Source organism: Staurois parvus, unplaced genomic scaffold, assembly GCF_062004578.1.
Source record: "Staurois parvus isolate SC_StPar_1 unplaced genomic scaffold, SC_StPar_1.0 ptg000596l, whole genome shotgun sequence".
Taxonomy (NCBI): Eukaryota; Metazoa; Chordata; class Amphibia; order Anura; family Ranidae; genus Staurois; species Staurois parvus.
Window position 1 is genome coordinate 1,580,251 of NW_028318392.1, and position 19,742 is coordinate 1,599,992.

Here is a 19,742-nt window from a genome sequence, read left to right on the forward strand (position 1 = left end):
TTTTTTAGTTTTTTTAATAAGGGACTTGTCACAAACTATTGCTGTGCTTTTATTCACTTTTTACACTTTTTTAGTGAATGTGTAGGAGTACTATGTACCCCATATTCATTCACATGTGGGGGGGCCAGAATCTGGGGGCCCCCTTGGTTAAAGGGACTTCCAGATTCTGATAAGTCACCCACCGCAAACCCCCACAACCACAGCCCAGAGGAAGAGGGCTTCGTCCTCATCAACATGGGGACAAGGTGCCCCAAAGCACCCCCTCCCATCTTAAGGGCATGTAGTCTGGTATGGTTCACGAGGAAGAGGGGGCTCTCTCATCCCTCCTCTTTCCTGACGTGCTGGGTTGTAAGGACGCCAGCGGCCGCCAGCTCCTTAATAACTGCATTGTTTACTGGTTGTTAAGGATGCAGGGTACCGCCTGCTCCTTAACAACCAGCTAAAGTCATACAAAGCGCAAAACACAACTGCATCAACTGCAATCTGCATAGATGTGAACCTAGCCCTATAGCCCAGTTTGATCAAGCAAGTTCAAGTGATCGATCGTACACAGGCAACCACTATCAATCATGTTCAATTCCCAGTCAATCAAAAGTGGTTGAAACTGCATGAAAGTTGCCACATGCATGTCTAGCTAAAAATTTCAGTTATTTAGAAAACAGCTAGGATCTGCTGTTCTATACAGCTCTTCATAGCTTTCCGATATGTCAGTTTACAAAAAGCAATTAGTGATAACAGTGATAAGCAATAAAACACCTTATTACCACCCACTTCTAGAATTTTACCAAGTCATATGACAACATAATCACTGTTGGGCTTATTCATTGACAAAACGCATACATATGTGATGCAAAATTGCCTAAATTAAGCTTTTATCATCCTAAAATGGAAAGATAGAGGAAAGCTATTCATGAAGCTATGGGCTACTAGACTTCATGGCTCTTTAAAACATCTCTCCAATGGGGACAGAAAAACCTACATCATAGACATATTGTGCTGTACAGTAAAACTCCAGCCAAAATATTTTTTTAGTTTTGGATAGAGCAGGGTAATTGTTATATATAGTAATTGAGTTTGTGTTTTTTGGGGGGTGATTTCTTACATCCTGTCCTAGTGACAGTGGCCTTCGAGACCTCTCTAACTGGGCACATACAGCCATAACATTTATTATAATAGAATGCGGAAAGGCAAGAGACAATAGCAGGGTTTTATTGCTGTCTCGTTGTGGATATACCTTCACTTTCAGATCATCAGGACAGGAAGTGAGAGAATATCTCCCCAAGAGAGTCCAAGAAAGAAAATAAAAAACCTGTCAAAGGTAACTTTTAACCATTGTCCATTCCATCTAAAATAAAATAGCTTTTGGCTGGAGTTATCCTTTATGAAGTATTGCCATCCTGGAGCACATACGTAAATACTTACTTTATTAACTTGTATTTATTTAATAACATTGCTTTATATAACATTTATAGCGTCGGCTGTTACTGAATATGCATACCCTTCTTCTGGCAGTGAAGGTTGCAATGTCCTACACTCTTTGGATCTGTATATAAGATCCAGATCATCTTCAGGGAAGTCACCAAGCTCTGGAAGAAGTTCATGATTTTGCATATGTGACATCAGAAAGTTTTCAAAATCTATTGGGTCAACTGCGTCGTAATCTGGAGGCTGCAGACAAAAAAGACCATATGTTATTTTAGGCTATATTTTTATCAGGTCAATATTATCAGAGATCCATATCGTCAGACTGTATAACAGGTTGAACATGATGGACTATTATCCTTTTTTCAGTCGATGTAAAATGGCTAACTATACAGTAGTTACTACAATAAATCAAATATATTTATGTATGTAATAATAACAGCATAAATGAAAATAGAGAATAATTGTCAGGAAATCAGCCTGTCTTGCCTGTCAGCCTTGGTGGAAATCTTGGTAATTCCCAATTCTTTTTTTGTGACCTGTGTGGCTATAGTAGGAATCTGACCTGCTCCCTTCTCTTCCTGCATTCACAAGCTTCATTGAGGGTAGTGGAAGCCATTGGCTCCTACTGCTGTCCGTCGAATCCTGTAAGGAGGGAGCGAGCGGTGGGGTCAAGACACACTGTGTGTGTCTATGGATGCACACAGCCAGGCTCAGGAGCATGCCCGCATGAGTTCCCCCACACACGGCTTGCTATGGGGGCACTTGGAGAAAAGGAGGGGTTAACAGTGCCAGTGGGAGACCATCAAAGCAGAGGTAAGGATTGCTTTGTACAATACCATTGCACAAAGCAGGTAAGAATACACCTCTTTTTTATTTTATTTAAAAAAAGTCACTTTAAAAACAAGGCAATTTGACATATAATCTTATGTGAAGATGGTTGCTGATATTAATAGTATGGGGACAATATTTAGAAATATATACAGTGCAAAGTGTACTATTCCCTTGCATTATTGGTCAGCATAGAAATGTCCTCTCACATAGGTGGTATGGGGAAAAGTGTTGCTTTAGACTGGCGATAAGTGGGAATAATGCTCCTTTCATGAGTGGTCAATTGGAAGAATGCTCCTTATGTAGTGCAGAAATTTCCTCTTACATTGGTGACCAGCATTCTTAATGATAAGTAGGAAGAAATCTCTTTACATTAATGGTCAATGGGAAGAATGAATGTCCTTAAACACAGCTAAAAAGATCATTAATGAAGGAAATGCTGCAGAATGTAAGTCACCAGCAAGGAAGCCATTGGCTTAGCTTATCTAGTCAAGATGGAAGTGACACATGGAAGTTGGTGGAAGTGAAATGATCTGTAAATATGAAGACTGTGGCAGTTTTTGAAGACTGGAACCATCCTGAATCAAGGCCACAAAGCTATCGAAAGCACACATACGGTATAGTGGAGCTGGAATTCTGTGGCACAACTTGCAGGTTAGAAAAGAGATACTCATAGACCAAGGGGAGGAAGCTTTAATAAAAAATCAAGGGACATAGAATCTTTTGACTGCATGGAAACCAATGCACATATGAAAGTACAGTATATTCTACAATGAAACATTGGTCTGCTAGGTTAAAGATTTTCCCAGAAAATGGGAATTGGTCAGAAACCAACATATAGTAAAAGTTGGACAGGAAGATGGCAATGACCTAGATATGACCAAGGTGTGTCTCTTGGAACATGGAGTACACTGGGAGCACTAAGTAAACTGTTACAAATAATGAAGAGATAAAAAACAGTATTCCAGCATCCATAACGTGGAAAGTGAAGGAATAATTCAGAGACACATACAGTTGTGTCCAAAATTATTCAACCCCCACTGAAATTGAGTGTTTTGGCCAGTTTGACATTGCTTTTGATCATTCAGTCATCTTGCTTACATTTACATTAAAGAGGCACTTGTAGGTCAGACAAATATAACATAACAGTTATAATGAAATAACCACAAATGTCTTTTCTGTGCTCACAGCATTATCAGTTTTATTCAACCCCCAAGTGACATTCAATCTTAGTACTTAGTACAGCATCCTTTTACAGTTATAACAGCTTTTAAACGTGAAGCATAGCTTGACACAAGTGTCTTGCAGCGATCTACGGGTATCTTCGCCCATTCTTCATGGGCAAAGGCCTCCAGTTCAGTCACATTCTTAGGCTTGCGCACTGCAACTGCTTTCTTTAAGTCCCACCAGAGGTTCTCAATCGGATTTAAGTCTGGTGACTGCGATGGCCACTCCAAAATGTTCCAGCCTTTCCTCTGCAACCATGCTCTAGTGGACTTGGAGGTATGCTTGGGATCATTGTCCTGTTGAAAGGTCCAACGTCTCCCAAGCCTCAGGTGTGTGACGGACTGCATCACGTTTCCATCCAATATCTCCTGGTACTGAAGAGAATTCATGGTACCTTGCACACGCTGAAGCTTCCCTGTACCTGCAGAAGCAAAACAGCCCCAAAGCATGATTGACCCTCCACCATGCTTCACAGTAGGCAAGGTGTTCTTTTCATCATAGGCCTTGTTCTTCCTCCTCCAAACATAGCGTTGATCCATGGGCCCAAACAGTTCTAATTTTGTTTCATCAGTCCACAGAACACTATCCCACAACTTTTGTGGTTTGTCCACATGGCTTTTGGCATACTGCAGTCGACTCTTCTTATTCTTTGGAGACAGCAAGGGGGTACGCCTGGGAGTTCTGGCACGGAGGCCTTCATTACGCAGTGTGCGTCTTATTGTCTGGGCTGAAACTTCTGTACCCACATCTGACAAATCTTTTCTCAGTTCCTCAGCAGTCACACGGGGACTTCTCTCCACTCTACGCTTCAGGTAGCGCACAGCAGTCGAAGTCAGCATCTTCTTTCTGCCACGACCAGGTAGCGTTTCAACAGTGCCCTTTGCCTTGAATTTGCGAATGATGCTTCCTAAGGTGTCTCTTGGTATGTTTAACATCTTTGCAATCTTCTTATAGCCATTGCCCTTCCTGTGAAGAGAAATCACCTCTTCTCTTGTCTTCCTGGACCATTCTCTTGCCTTCACCATGTTTGTAACCACACCAGTAAATGTCTAGAAGGAGCTGAGTATCACAGTCATTTTAAAGCTGCCTAATTGGTGCTTATTATGCTTGATTGCTGCTCGGTGACATCCACAGGTGTTTTCAATACCTGATGGAAAGCACCTGTATGAACCTCTGTTCTTCAGAGTGGTAGTCTTTAAGGGGTTGAATAATTGTGGCAATGAAGAAACCACATAAGAACCATTTACTACTGTATTACATAAACAATTGATGTCATTTTAGTTGCATTTGGGTAGTTACAACGTCCTTGTAGGATTTGATTCTGAATACAATTCCAAATGTACACTATAGTCCCTAAACCCCTTTACAGCATTGGGGGTTGAATAATTTTGGCCACAACTGTACAATATTGTACATAAAAATCCAAAAATAAAAGTGTGGGACAGGTAGATGAGAATTGTCACTTCAGACTTGTTACATGACCTTATGATACGTGTGAAAAATATGCTGTTAACTTACATCACAAGAATGATGCACTTATTGAACTTAGACTTAAGCAGGATTTATCAATAAGTCCTGGTTGTAACCGTTATCAAATTATTCGGCAATAAAATATTCCTTAACATAACCACATACTGTACAATACTTATTCTTATTAGGGAAGCACATCAAAAGCTGTCAACATGGCTTTAGATTTTTATCTTTCTCCAGAATTAAAAAAAACAAGAAGGCCTGTTAGATCAAAGGAAAGTTCGGGAGGCCGCACTAAAGCACATATCCATTTTATTGTTTAGAAAATCAGCTTAAAAACACCAAGACTGTCCATCTTTATATTTCATTTGCTATGATTTTTCCCATCCTCAGTATACATCATCTATAGTCTATATACCATCTATAATACTAAGATCTGTATAAAAAAAGAAATATCACCTATGGTGGCAAATACCACAAAGAATAGATGTTCAGTGCTCTAATATTTTATCTTACAAACACAGACGTAGACTGGCATATCCTAAGTGCCATTACCTCAAAGGCAAGGAAAGAAACTTGTATACATAAAATAAAAGCAAGGGAGGAGGTTGTTATAATGAGCAGTTAGAATAGTAAAACGTATACAGTATTAAACACACATCTAAAATGATATAAAACATACTAAATAACAACAGAAAAAGTTACTTCCTAGGCAAGTGAAATATTTTAAATATCTGAAAAATGTTATCATTCTATTCTATATTATAATATAGCAGCAAAGTGAAACAATATCAAATGTTTTTTATCTAAGAGTTTATGAGAAGAATTAATGTGCTCTTGAAAAGTATCCCCAAACCACGAGTGAGAAAACGTACCGTTCAGAATAGCAGCTTAAATGTTTATGAATGTTACATCCGGGGTATCTTTCAAGATGGCTGATACAAGAAACACACAGAAGTACTATAGTGCAAAACTTCACAGCACTGCACAAGAATCCCACAAGCAGTAGAGAACGGAAATAACCCTCTTACCATAACGTGTGTTTGAGGAAGTGACTAAAAACATGCAAAGATTTAACCAAAAGACAGACACTTTTGTACTTCAAGCAGGAGCGCAGATATCATAGCGTTCCCACTGATATCATGTCCTTTTCAGATTATGCCATTGTATACAAAATGTATAATCAATTTAAAGCAAAGCTATTTTTTTTTTGTTTTGGATAGAATGGTAAAGTGTTAAAACCTCTCATAGTTTTTATTGCTGTCTATGTCTCTGCTAGAGAGCTTTAGTATCTCTGTTTTTTATGGTTCACTGGGACTGAAAATGAGGGGAATTTAAAATTTTTGAGTTGACACCAGAATAGGAATAGAGAGAACATCTTGTCCCGGTGACAACTGTTTAAGAGGGGAGTTCCCTCAGTTTGTCAGGATTTCTTCTAGCTTCCTGTTACATATGCAGGACAGGAAGTAAAGTTAAATCTCCCTAATAGCACACAGATGGCACTTGGGTTCTACATCCCATACAGCAGGGATCTTCAAACTGTGGCCCGAGGACCAGATGCGGTCCTTTGCTTGCTTTCATCAGGCCCTTGAAGCACTATTCCTCCCACTGATATGAGGCACTATTCCTCCCACTAACACCAACAATATGGTTTAATTCCTCCCATTACACCAATAATGTGGCACTATTCCTCCCACTAACACCAAGAGTGGGATACTATTGCTCCCACTGACACCAACAAATGGCCACTATGGTCACCGCCTGTCTGTTTCCATCTGACTGTTATCTGATCCAATTCACCAGATGGATGGGGAACAGATCCCCATCTGTCTGTTTTTAGTGTACAGCAGTGGTCTCCAAACTGCAGCCCTTTGCTTGCTTTTATCCAGCCCTTGGGTCACGTTTCGCCACATTGTTAGCAACAATGGAGCATACTGTAGTTCCTGCCCTTGACACCTACAATGGGACATTATTTCTCTTACTGACACCAAGCATGGGGCATTATTCCTCTCACTGATACCAACAATGGGGCACTATTCCTCCCCCTAATACCAAAAAGAGGACACTGTTTACTTCCACTAACACCAAGACATTTCTACTCCCACTGGCCAGAGTCCAACCCTCCTAAAGTTTGAAGGACAGTAATCTGGCCATTTGTTTAGAAAGTTTGGAGACCCCTGGTGTACAGGATCGGATTGGATGTTGGCAGGTGTCAGCGGACACATGTCCACTGATACCCATCGTTCCACAGAGAGCTATGGATTGTCTGATCGGGTTCACCTGAAAGACTGACAGGTGGACCCAATCGGACCGTCAGTGTGAAAGGAGTCTTACAGTATAAGCCCACTAAGATAAAACAATATTGCATCCACTTTTTGGATAAGTTGAATGAGTGTTGAGTTTGAAAAAGGCCTATTGTTATGAACAGAGCCAAATCATCTAATTGGAAACCTAGAGAGGGGCCAATGGAATAGCATCCTTCAAGTTCCTGCCTTAAAGTAGAACTAAAGGCAAAACTTTTTTTTTTTTTCATTTTGGATAGAATAAGGGAAGGTTAGAAACTCTGTGAGTTTTTGTTTCTGTCATATGTATCCCATTTGGGAGATTCCACTTCCTTCCTCATAGCCAAAAATGGAAAAGAGAAAAAAATCCATCCAAAGTGAGGTATTACCTGGTTGTCACCAGGTTCACAAGAACCTGTGTTTCCCTATTGAAAGTTCTCCTCTCTATTTCTGTTCTGGTGACAACCCTGAATTTGGGATATCCTATTACTTTCACTCTCAGTGATAACAGTAAACCGGAGAAACAGAGAGGGTGAAGCTCCCTAACAGGAGCACAGGCAGCAATAAATACCTTACATCTGTTCTAACCCCTCTCTACTCCACCCCAAAGAAAAAGTTTTGCTTTTAGTTCTATCTTAAAGAACATCTATCATTATATTTTTTTAACATTCTCCCCCTATTAGATAAAGTATATGCTAGGCGCTTGTCAGCCCTTAGCTATGATGTCTGAATGGCACTCCCTCCCCTCTTGCCGCAGCAAATCTGACAACAGCTTGGAAGGAGAAGGCTGCTTCACAAAGTTGGCTTGTCTAGGCTCTTCGCACCTTTCTGAGACAAGTTCTTCTCCAGTTAGGCATATTAAGAATTTTTTTAGCTAATGACAAAGTTGTTTTAATCATATATGTATGCATATGTGTTCCCTCCCAAATTCACACACCACTAGAAACCTAGATCCCTGATCTTTGTGAAACTAAAATTTCTACTGTTCCCCATCATATCCTGGCAAAACAGGCTGGGACTTGTAGTTTCACAAAGACTTCATAACTGTAACAAATGTCGGAAATGTCAATAGAAGCAGAAGCTGCCATCTTGCCTTGGGCCCCATTTAGTCTGTATTCAGCTCTGGTTGTGAAGAGCAGTGTAACAAATGTTTCTGATGTATGAACATAAAATGCTCAGGATGTGCATAATGGAGGCAAGCAGAAAAGACATGTAGCAAATCAATTACAAAAATGCAATGCTAAATTAAGGAAGGCAACATACAGGACTCCCCTGAACTATATGAATGGAATTACAACTGCATTAAATCCCCAAGCATTGGCACATGTTTGAGAGGGTACATGGACGTGCACGATATGAAAAAAACAACCACTAGCAGTGTGACCTCTCAAGCAACAATTCCCCTTCATGCACCATAAGTTCTTGTATAAAGTACATACCTGCATAAATCTGGAAGTTAAAAAGAAATAACAAGTTCATCAAGTTCAAGTAGCCATTACCCAGTATTTCACTGCATGGTACAACTACTTACTGTGTGATCATGCTACAGTTAATTATCAGTGTACTAATATCTCTCACCAATGGCTTATGTTCTATTAAGTAGCATAAATAAAGTTACCCCAGTTTCATAAGATAACCATTAGTGATATGATTACATCTCTGTTTTTATGAATTGCTAAAATTCCTTACATTGTTACGTATTTCTTAACCAAAAATGTTAAATCCTGATACTTTATAAACACACAAATATAGAAATATTAAAGCATATCTAAACCCACAAACAAAATTGATAGTATTACAGCCCAATGATCCTTAGATGTAATGGCTGCATTAGATTTCTTTTTTTTACATTTTATTTTAACCCGGTAATCCTATCATTATCTCGATTTCCTAGGGCAGGGGTAGGCAACCTGCGGCTCTCTAGTTGTTGTGGAACTACATTTCCCATGAGACATTGCAAAATTGACAGATACAGCTATGACTTGCAGAGACATGATGGAACTTGTAGTTCTGCAACAGCTGGAGAGCCGCAGGTTGCCTACCCCTGTCCTAGGGTGACAACCATATTGAGCAGCATTGTCACCATAGGATAGAAAGTGTGTTGGGACTACAAAACACCTCCTGCTCTTCTCTATAATAGGAGGTGTTTTATAGTCCTAGAAGATAGCAGGGAACAGTGCTAACTGATAACAGTCTGGAGGCACAGAGCAGAGGAAGTTCAGCTCACAAGATCCCTTTAATTTGGACAGATCACTAAATATTTTTTTCATATTTATTAAATGCCTAACTGTAACACCTACTGCAGCACTTCTCCTTTTGACTTGCTGCAAAGTTACAGCCTGAATGATCACTGGGGAGAGGAGACTGAGTAAAGAGAAGCTCCAATCCTCCTCTTCTCGGGTCCCCGCTGGCACTTATGGTCCCTCGCCAAGTGCCCACACAGCAAGCTGCTTGCTCTGAGGGCACACATACGTGCTCCCTCCCATGCCAACCCTGCCCCACACTCCCTCCTCACTGGCTGTGATTGACAGCAGCGGGAGCCAATAGCTCCCACAGCTGTGTTTCAGCCTAGGGGGAAAGAGAGACCCAGGAGAGCCACTGCTCTCCTGCACATCATTGGATCGAGACTGGGCTCAAATAAGTATTAGGGGGGCTGGGGGGAGAGCTGCACACTGAAGGTTTTTTACTTTCATACATAGAATGCATGAAGGTAAAAGACCTTCAGTCTTTACAACCATTTTAATGATAAAAGGTATTTTTTAAATTGGGACATGTCAGGAGTGTATTTGTGCATGCTTGTAAAGTTACTGATAGATCCACTTTAAGGGTATATATACATGATCCATGGAGAGAATAGTGGTACTGCAATCCCATTTTTGTGTCCCGTTTGGGTAAATTTGCTGAGGATTACACTTTTGGAAATTAGTATCTGTGCTTTTATATTCCCTTGTGTGTCAGTTAATGCTGTCATACTCACTAGTTGTAATGAACATGAATTTTGTGTACTCAGACTGCGCTGATGTAAAAACCCAGAGGTACCATGAAGGGTGACATGTTTCCTTATTTCTGCTGAAGAATACCTGGATAAAACAAACAAAAAATGTCATTTGTTAGACCCTTCTGCCAATACAAATGTCAAGCCAGTTTTGAAACATAAAAATGAATCCAATGTTATTTCAAGATTCACTATGGTATTAATTATAAGAATTAGCAAGGCAAGTTCCCCAAAAAAGCAGAGACCATAGGACTAGCTTTGGTTTCTTGTGTCAGAGCTGGTCTTCTGATAACTGGAGATCTGATTACTGGTGGGGTTATAATGAAAAAGTAGCAGGAAATGTGCGGCAGCCACAGATGCACAGAAAAGATGGTAAAGGATCAGGGAGATCACTATACTGTAGATCTTAAGGTCTCCAGAAACGAGAGCAGTGAACAGGACTGTGGTTACATTACACAATATCAGCACAAATCTCCTGAAACTAGCCTTAGATGATCTCACACCACAGATAAACAGCTGTGAGGCTCATCACACATGAGTGCCTAGGCACAGGAAGTGCACTGTTCATTTTTAGGAAAAATATGGACGAAGGTTAAAAAACCTTTTTAATTAACTTTTTTTAATTTTTAACATTAACTTTTTTCACTTTTTAATATTGGTACATTAAAATGGCAGACTTGGACTTTTTTTTACAAACTCAGAGATGGTGCGGCCTATGACAAATCAAACAATAATCTAACAGTAATGTAACACTTGAAAGACCTTTTGAAAAAGCTGTAACATCTTTCCCATGCTAGATAAAACATTCAGAAGACAAGCTGACATTTTGACAGATTCCCTAGTTTGTCCTGTTAGTGGTATTTACAGAGTCATACCTTTTTTTTTTTGGTTCTTGGACATAGTAAGGTGTTCTGCATAATGATAGCAGCCTAATCATTCATGGATCAACCTATCCATTGCTGCATATTTTCTTATCCTCCTGCCACACCACATGGGATACAGATGCTGATATTGGAGTACTGGCCTTTGTCACAGGGGGCTCTGTCTGAGTAAAGTGGGCTGTATCATTTTACTTAGAACAACTACTGTATTCTCAAACAGGGTTCTGTTGAACCTTAGGGTTCCTCCAGAGGTTGCTAGGGGTTCTTTAACAGTAGCTAACTGACCTCCCATTTGATGGTGCCTCCATAGTTGTAGGGCCAATGCCAATGCAAAGACAGTAGCATAATACCAATTGTCTTTTTAGCTGTTTGTAAGAGGGACGTTCTGACCATCATTGTACAGGGCATTTTTGCCATTGAACCCCAATGAACTGGTATTAGTAAGAGATCTGCAAGATCTAAAAATCAGAGATGAGACCACCCTCTACAAACAGACACTTAAAGGTACACCAGTAACATCTTGTATACCCTAGATTTTCTGTTTATATACAGCAGTATATAGCCCTTTTACTTCTCTTCAAGAAACCAAGGCCAAATATAGCCACAAAAGATATTTTAAAAAACTTAGCTAAGATAAATATAAATAAATAAGAAAAAAACACAAAAATTGTTACCAGGTAATAAAAATGAATAAATAAAACATTTAATGGGAAGCTATATCACTTTATGCTCAGTTATGTTTTTGGCTTGATTACTGCCAGTTGCACCACCAAGAGCCAAGAATTTCTCTTCATTCCCATACCAAAAGAATACTCAAAGGCAGGGGTGTCAAACTGGTGGCCCTCCAGCTCTTGCGAAATTACAAGTCCCATCATGCCTCTACCTTTGGGAGTCATGGTTCTAACTGTCAATCTTGCAATGCCTCATGGGACTTGTAGTTTGGCAACAGCTGGAGGGCCGCCAGTTTGACACTGTGCTCTAAGGTGACAAATTTGCCAGGGCTTTTGCATCTCCCTAGTCCATTACCCCAACAACTTTGTTAAAGAGGAACTAAACTGTATCTGAGCACCTCAAACTGAAAACAATATTTAAATAATTTTTAATATTCAGAGCAAACTTAAAATGTAATGCAGCAGGTGTTCATAATCAATTCAGCTGTACAATTTTGGAAAGATTGTGGTGATATTATGCTATTGTTTGGTACTGGAAGTCAGGCATGGATTGTGCCCTTGTCAATTCAGAAGATTTGACTACAATTATTGCCCCCAGTCAGCTGGGAGAAAGAAACTCACAAGCAGGGTTACAAATACTTGAATTCCTAGCATTCACTTTCAGTGCCCATGCTTCCTCTTGGCAGAAATAGTTAGGCACACCCCTTCTACAAATGACAGATGCTCTAATGCTTGAAAGTCCGTAATTAAATGTTTATCTGGTGACAGGTACACTGCTGTAGAATTTAAAAGGAAATCAGCCATCAAAAGCTTGACTGAGCCAATACACTGCATCCTTACGGTGCTATTCCTGCTTCCACAGTCTGTCTAACAGGACTCCTTCAAGGCCTGTCTATACACCACTCTTATAGCTCCCAACTGTCCCTCATTTGGAGAGACTTTCCCTCTTTTGAGAACAAATCCATCTGTCCCTTATGCAGCTCTCAGGAGCTCAGTGAATTCAAGCGTGGTATCATGATAGGTTGCCACCTGTGCAATAATTCCATCTGTGATGTTTCCTTGCTACTAAATATTCCACAGTCAACTGTTAGTGGTATTATAACAAAGTGGAAGCAACTGGGAACAACAGCAACTCAACCACGAAGTGGTAGGCCATGTAAAATGACAGAGTGGGGTGAGCGAATGCTGAAGCGCACAGTGCGCAGAACTCCACTGTCTGCAGAGTCAATAGCTAAAGACCTCCAAACTTCATGTGGCCTTCAGATTAGCATAGAGAGCTTCATGGAATGTGTTTCCATGGCTGAACAGCTGCATCCAGCCTTACATCACCAACTGCAATGCAAAGTGTCGGATGCAGTGGTGTAAAGCAGGCCGCCACTGGACACTAGAGCAGTGGAAATGTGTTCTCTGGAGTGACGAATCATGCTTCTCTGTCTGGCAATCCAAAGGACGTGTCTGGGTTTGAAGGTTGCCAGATGAACGGTACTTGCCTGACTGCATTGTTCCAAGTGTAAAGTTTGGTGGAGGGGGGATTATGGTGTGGGGTTGTTTTTCAGGGGTTGGACAGTGAAGGGAACTTTTAAGGCATCAGCGTACCAATTCATTTTGGACAATTTCATGCTCCCAACTTTGTGGGAACAGTTTGGGGATGGCACCTTCCTGTTCCAACATGACTGCGCACCAGTGCACAAAGCAAGGACCATAAAGACATGGATGAGAGAATTTGGGGTGCAGGAACCTGACTGGTGTGCACAGAGTCCTGACCTCAACCTGATAGAACACCTTTTGGTATGAATTAGAGCAGAGACTGCGAGCCAGGCCTTTTGTCCGACATCAGTGCCTGACCTCACAAATGCGCTTCTGGAAGAACAGTCAAACATTCCCATAGACACACTCCTACACCTTGTGGACAGCCTTCCCAGAAGAGTTGAAGCTTTTATAGCTGCAAAGGGTGGGCCAACTCAATATTGAACCCTACGGACTAAGACTGGGATGCCATTAAAATTCATGTGCGTGTAAAGGAAGGCGTCCCTTGGCAATATAGTGTAAATACACTCACCAGACACTTTGTTAGGTACACCTGTTCAATTGCTTGGTAACACAAATTGCTAATCAGGTAATCACATGACAGTAACTCAATGCATTTAGGCATCTAGACGTGGAGAAGACGGCTTGCTGAAGTTCAAATAGAGCATCAGAATGGGGAAGAAAAGGGGATTTAAGTGACTTTGAACGTGGCATGGTTGTTGGTGCCAGATGGGCTGCTCTAAGTATTTAAAAAAACTACTGATCTACTGGGATTTTCACGCACAACCATCTCTAGGGAAATTTTGTCCTATTGTCCAATTTTGGTGAACCTGTGCAAATTGTAGCCTCTGTTTCCTGTTCTTAGCTGACAAGAGTGGCACCCGGAATGGTCTTCTACTGTTGTAGCCCATCTGCTTCAAAGTTCGACATGTTGTGCGTTCAGAGATGATATACTGCATACCTTGGTTGCAACGAGTGGTAATTTGAGTTACTGTTGCCTTTCTGTCATCTCGAACCAGTCTGCCCATTCTCCTCGGACATTAACAAGGCATCTTTATCCACACAACTGCCGCACACTGGATATTTTCACTTTTTCGGACCATTCTCTGTAAACCCTAGAGATGGATGTGTGTGAAAATTCCATTCGACATCTGCTTGTAGCCACTGTCATCTTTAGATAGCATCCATCAAGGCTCTCCAGCAACTGTTTTGAGGAGACCACAAAAACAGTGGGGCATTTATCAAGCCAATTAGTGACATACTTATGCAGGTCATACATGGGTCGAATACCGAACAAATTTTCTTTAGAAAATCGTGAATTTCGTGCATTTTGTAATCCGATGGCACCACCACTGATTTCGAAATTTGACCAACCAAGCCTTCAATTCCACCTCATGTTGCTACAGAAAAGAATTTGTAGTAGTTAGCGATACTATAGTGATTGCTGCTAGCTGGGTCCCATGTTGAGTGGCTGAACTGCTGGTTTTTGAACATAAGAGTTCACACTCGCTCTGCAAGGGCACCATTCAGGGAACACATTGCTTTTTCTCAATAAATGCAAAACATTCTCTGGATGAGGAGTGAGGCAGGGTGGTGACATCACGATCTCCACCTCATCCAATCACAGCACCCATTTAGAAAAATGGAAAGTGATCACTGTCCTAGGGTGACAACTGCACCAGCGTTGTCACCCTAGGACAGGAAGTGTGTTAGGAATACATATAAACCTCCTTCTTTTCTCTGTACCAGTGGGGAGGTGTTTTGTAGTCCAGGAAGATAGTAGGGAACAATGCTAACAGTCCAAAGGCAGAGAGTACAGGAAGTTACCAACTCAGAAGATTTCTAGCTGGATAAACAGCCTTTTTTGCATTTGTGAAACAGATATCATGTAGCACTGCCCCCTTAGGAGTTGTGGAGTTTTGGGTCCCCCTACAGTTCTGCAGTACCAGGCACCAGGCATTTGCTTCCACACCTGCACACTGGAGACAGTAAACAGTCTTTGGCTTGGTTTTGTGATTTTATTAAGGGGTTTTGAACTTGCATGGGGTTGAGGGGTGTATGGGATGCCCAAGGAAACTGTGAACTGTGAGAACAAACTCCTTAGGAACTATGTACAAGCTCCTTTAAAGAGCTCTCTATCTCATACATAAGAGCTGTCCTGGCACCCATCCCAAGCCCCCTGCTTGGGGATTGTCCAAGATTTCTTAAATATGTAGATCAGCCCCTCCTCACCCCCACCCACTAACCTCTAGAAACATCTCTGGCTTCTAAAGCAGGGGCAGGTATCAGGGAACTGACCTGCAGAGCTCTCAGCCCTCGCTTGCATCTTCCTGGAGTTTGCATGTTCTCCCTGTGTCTGCACGGGTTTCCTCCGGTTACTCCGATTTCCTCCCACACTCCAAAGACATGCTGGTAGGTTAATTTGCTCCTCTCCAAATTGGCCCTAGTATGTGTATGTATGAATGTGAGTTAGGGACCTTAGATTGTACACCCCTTGAGGGTTAGGGACTGATGTGAATGTACAATATATATATGTGTAAAGTGCTGCGTAAATGGACGGTGCTATATAAGTACCTGAAATAAATAAATAATTGTATATTTAACAGAACAAAAGGGAGCAAGTGAGAGAAATGTATTGTTAGAGATTACATACACAAAGGGCCTGTTCACACCAGAACATGGCGTGTGAAACCCACGTTCCATGTGCATTTCCTGCACCGTGTTCAAAACACAAATCAAGTGCACTTGCGATCTGCAGCAATGGCACTCCAAGCACAAGTTGCAAACACAGTGTGTTTGACTGCACCAGATCTCATGGAACAGAAGTACCATGCAATCCAGTTGCAGTGCATTTTATTTTAAAGTAGTGCATGCACTACTTTTGTTGTAGTGCGATTTTAGCCTATTTAAATGAATGGGCTGAAAATGCACTGCACTCAAATTGCACAGGAATCGCACAGCAACATGAGTGCATTCCTGTGCGATTCATGATGTGAACCGACCCTTTTTCTGAATTATCCAGAGCATTTGTGATTTACATTATTTTTGTCCATGCTTTAATATTTACACAATAGTAAGTGGATCTTGAAATGTTGCATAGCTCAAGCATTAGAAGGGTGTAAAATAGTCGCACTCATGTCACTACCTGTCATGGCTTTACAGATAAGTAGCTAAGTCAATAAGAAATATCTAACAGACACACGTGCTGGCTTCCAGAGCCTGTGTGATGTAAATCCTCAATCTCTGATCTGTTGGCTTGTGCCTCCATTAGCTATTGGACTGACATTTCCAGCAACAAAACATTTCTAGCAGCCATAGAGATGAAAGGTTAGATTTAAAGGTACCTGCAGCATCTTGGAATGAAAGATACCTCCGAATATTGCAGGGGACAAAAAAAAAGGAAACAAAAAGTGTGGCAATTCTGTGTGTACATTGCAACAAATGTGATGTAAGGGCTTTCAAATATCTATTTCCTCTGCTAACCACAGTCCTTAACGGGAAAATTGTGAAATATCCTGTAAAGGACCCATTATACCAACCTCATGCTTTTTGATGGACATTTCTTGCCTAACAGACAATGATCTAATACACACTGCTACATTTGGAAACTCTTCATGCCCATTTAGATCTATGGCAGGTTTAGGCAGGTGTGTTGTCATGCATCAAAGTATGTTTCCTTTGTGCACTGCCATACATTGTGACATGTATTGAAGCATGTTTTCAATGCGTTTTTGAATTTGGAATTTGGAGTGGATAGAGTTAACAGCCATTGACCAAGGCTTGATAATAGGTTGGCCTCCCCTCTGATGATGTGCATTGCACGAAAGGCCTTAGGAGACAGCAGAGCGTGACGTGACGGTCGCCCGGAGCCACGAGGAGGCCCGGCGGCCATCTTTGTAAAGGGGTCATTACTACTCTGCATCTGTCATATTATTTATTGAGAGAGTTTACTACCCGTTTTTCACTGCACCTTTTGGGAATAAAGTCTTTAATCATACTACACTATGGGCATCGTTTTTGGCTCCCAGTGGAGCTAATTGATTTTCAGGACATCTCAATATTAACCACCACCACCAGAGGGAGGGAGCCCTGTATCCAGTACATGCACCCATTCAGCCTTAAGGGGATCTCTGGACCTGGAAGCCTTCACCATATACCACTGAGACAGAATACCAGGATTACTCATCTCTAGATGGATGCTCACCTTCTCCACCTTCCTAAGGGCTCAGAGTGGATATCTACTACATGCGCTTAACTATAGCGCGTCCGGTGAGTGCGCATTTGTATAACCTGTTCCTGATATAGCTTCTCCGGATATACGGCTACTTCTAGTGGATTACCTGTTATTTATCTATTTATTATACATGTTTAGCATGTATGGGACATTCTATAATTAATTCTATATATTTTATATTTATCAATTTTATTTAGCGCTGCACTTTTATTTAAGTACTTGATAATACCTGTTGCTACTAAAGTGCATATGCGATATGCATTTTGTTGTGCCGCTGATAACTTCCATGATCCTTTCCAATGTACTAAAGTGCAGAAATAAAACAAGACAGTCGTATTATTCACTGCACTGCAGCACTGAGACTGGAGTAAACATGTTAGCGCATCAGAATCCGGATGTTCAGATGCAGCAGAGCAAACAGGCACACTGTATGTGATGTATTTATTTATTTATTTCAGGTACTTACATAGCGCTGTCAATTTACGCACCACTTTGCATACATATATTGTACATTCACATCTGCCCCTAACCTTCGAGGGGTGTACAATCTAAGGTCCCTAACTCACATTCATAAATACACATACTAGGGCCAATTTGGACAGGAGCCAATTCACCTACCGGCATGTCTTTGGAGTGTGGGAGGAAACAGGAGTACCTAGAGGAAACCCACGCAGGCACAGGGAGAACATGCAAACTCCAAGCAGGTGGTGCCGTGGTTGGGATTCAAACCAACGACCTGAGTACTGCCAGGCGGAAGTGCTAACCATTTAGCCACTGTGCTGCCCAATAGTATGTGATGATTATAAGAAGCAGAAAAATGAACGAAGACTGTATTGTTGTCTTTCATGTTTTGTTTAAAGATGTGTTGTTGATGTTAGGGCTCATTAAGTATTGGTTCACATTTCACAATTTCAGATGCGACTTGAGTTGTCATGCACAGAAATGCATGACAAAGGAAATCGCATTAATATCAAAGGTGCCTGTTCTAACTAATGTGACTCAGCATGGCATGATTTTCAAAAGGTTTCTTTGCTACTTTGGCGTGATTTATAGTGCGACTTGGCCCCACAGAATATGCAAAAATGCAGCCAAGTTGCATCAAAGTCACACTACATAACTGCAGTGAAAATCATTGCAAATTCGCATCACAGTACTGTGAACCTAGCCTTAAACTTGTGTTAGCCCTCTGAAAAGCGATTGATGGTGGATTGCTTTTTAGATGGTATTTGACAGGCAGGTGATATGTCATCTCCTCGCCATCTGTTTTAACCCCTAAAAAGAATGCGCCAATTAATACAGTGCACATGGTTATGATGCTACTCAATTTAATTGAATGTGTTGCATTTTGCGGGTGGTACTGCCAGCCGAACATGACAGGGGGTTTGATTCTTGCTGCGGTAGAGAAACAAAGAATTACTGCGATGGCATGTTTACACCCTCTTCTTTGCAGTTTAGGGAGGGTGGGAGGTAAAAATGTGGCATTAGTCTATTAAAGTGTATCTAAATTTAAAACTTTTTGTTTTTGTTCTCTTATGGATAGATAAGTGAGGGGTTAGAACCCTTGCTATTTTGTTATTGATGTTTATGTCCTCGTTAAGCAGATTCACTCTCTCTATTTGTCTAACAATCACTGTCACTGGGGATGAAGGTGTGGAAAAACCCAAAATTGAACAAGAAAAACCATGCAATGGGAACCCTTGCTCCACTTGCTACTGTCTTAGAGGAGACTTCTCTAACTTTGGAGAGATTTCCTTTCATTTTCAGTTGTGTCTATAGTGGGGTCTTCAAAGTACGACCCATGAGCCACATCTGGCCTGCTAGGACATTTTTCTGGCCCACAGCTGGAGTTCTCAGACTCACTGCAGGGACGGTCTCTGCCAAAGCTTTGTTGGGTTCTGGAAGTTGCACCGCATACTCACCCTCACCTTGGTAGCATACAGAGCAGATCCTGCAACCCTTCCCAGTGTCTCAATGTCTTGGCTGCTAGGACCACCATCATCTTAGCAAGTACAGTGCGTTGAAAAAGTATTCATACCCCTTGAAATTTTCAAGTCTTGCTACAGATTCTCAATTGGATTTAGGTCTGGACTTTGACTGGGCCATTCTAACACATGAATATGCTTTGATCTAAACCATTCCATTGTAGCTCTGGCTGTATGTTTAGGGTCGTTGTCCTGCTGGAAGGAGAACCTCTGCTCTGTC

General features: G+C 41.2%; 1 protein-coding gene across 2 annotated transcripts in view; it reads right to left on the minus strand.

The window, feature by feature from the left end:
- The window catches only part of DOCK8 (dedicator of cytokinesis 8), a 195,378-nt gene that overhangs the window by 162,332 nt on the left and 13,304 nt on the right, over positions 1 to 19,742 (minus strand). For both annotated transcript variants that reach the window (XM_089692587.1, XM_089692586.1), the window contains exons 2-3: positions 10,210 to 10,312; positions 1,499 to 1,668 (exon numbers count right to left, since the gene is read on the minus strand). In XM_089692587.1, coding sequence (XP_089548713.1) covers positions 1,499 to 1,668; positions 10,210 to 10,312 — 273 coding nt within the window. The remainder of the gene's footprint in view (positions 1 to 1,498; positions 1,669 to 10,209; positions 10,313 to 19,742) is intronic.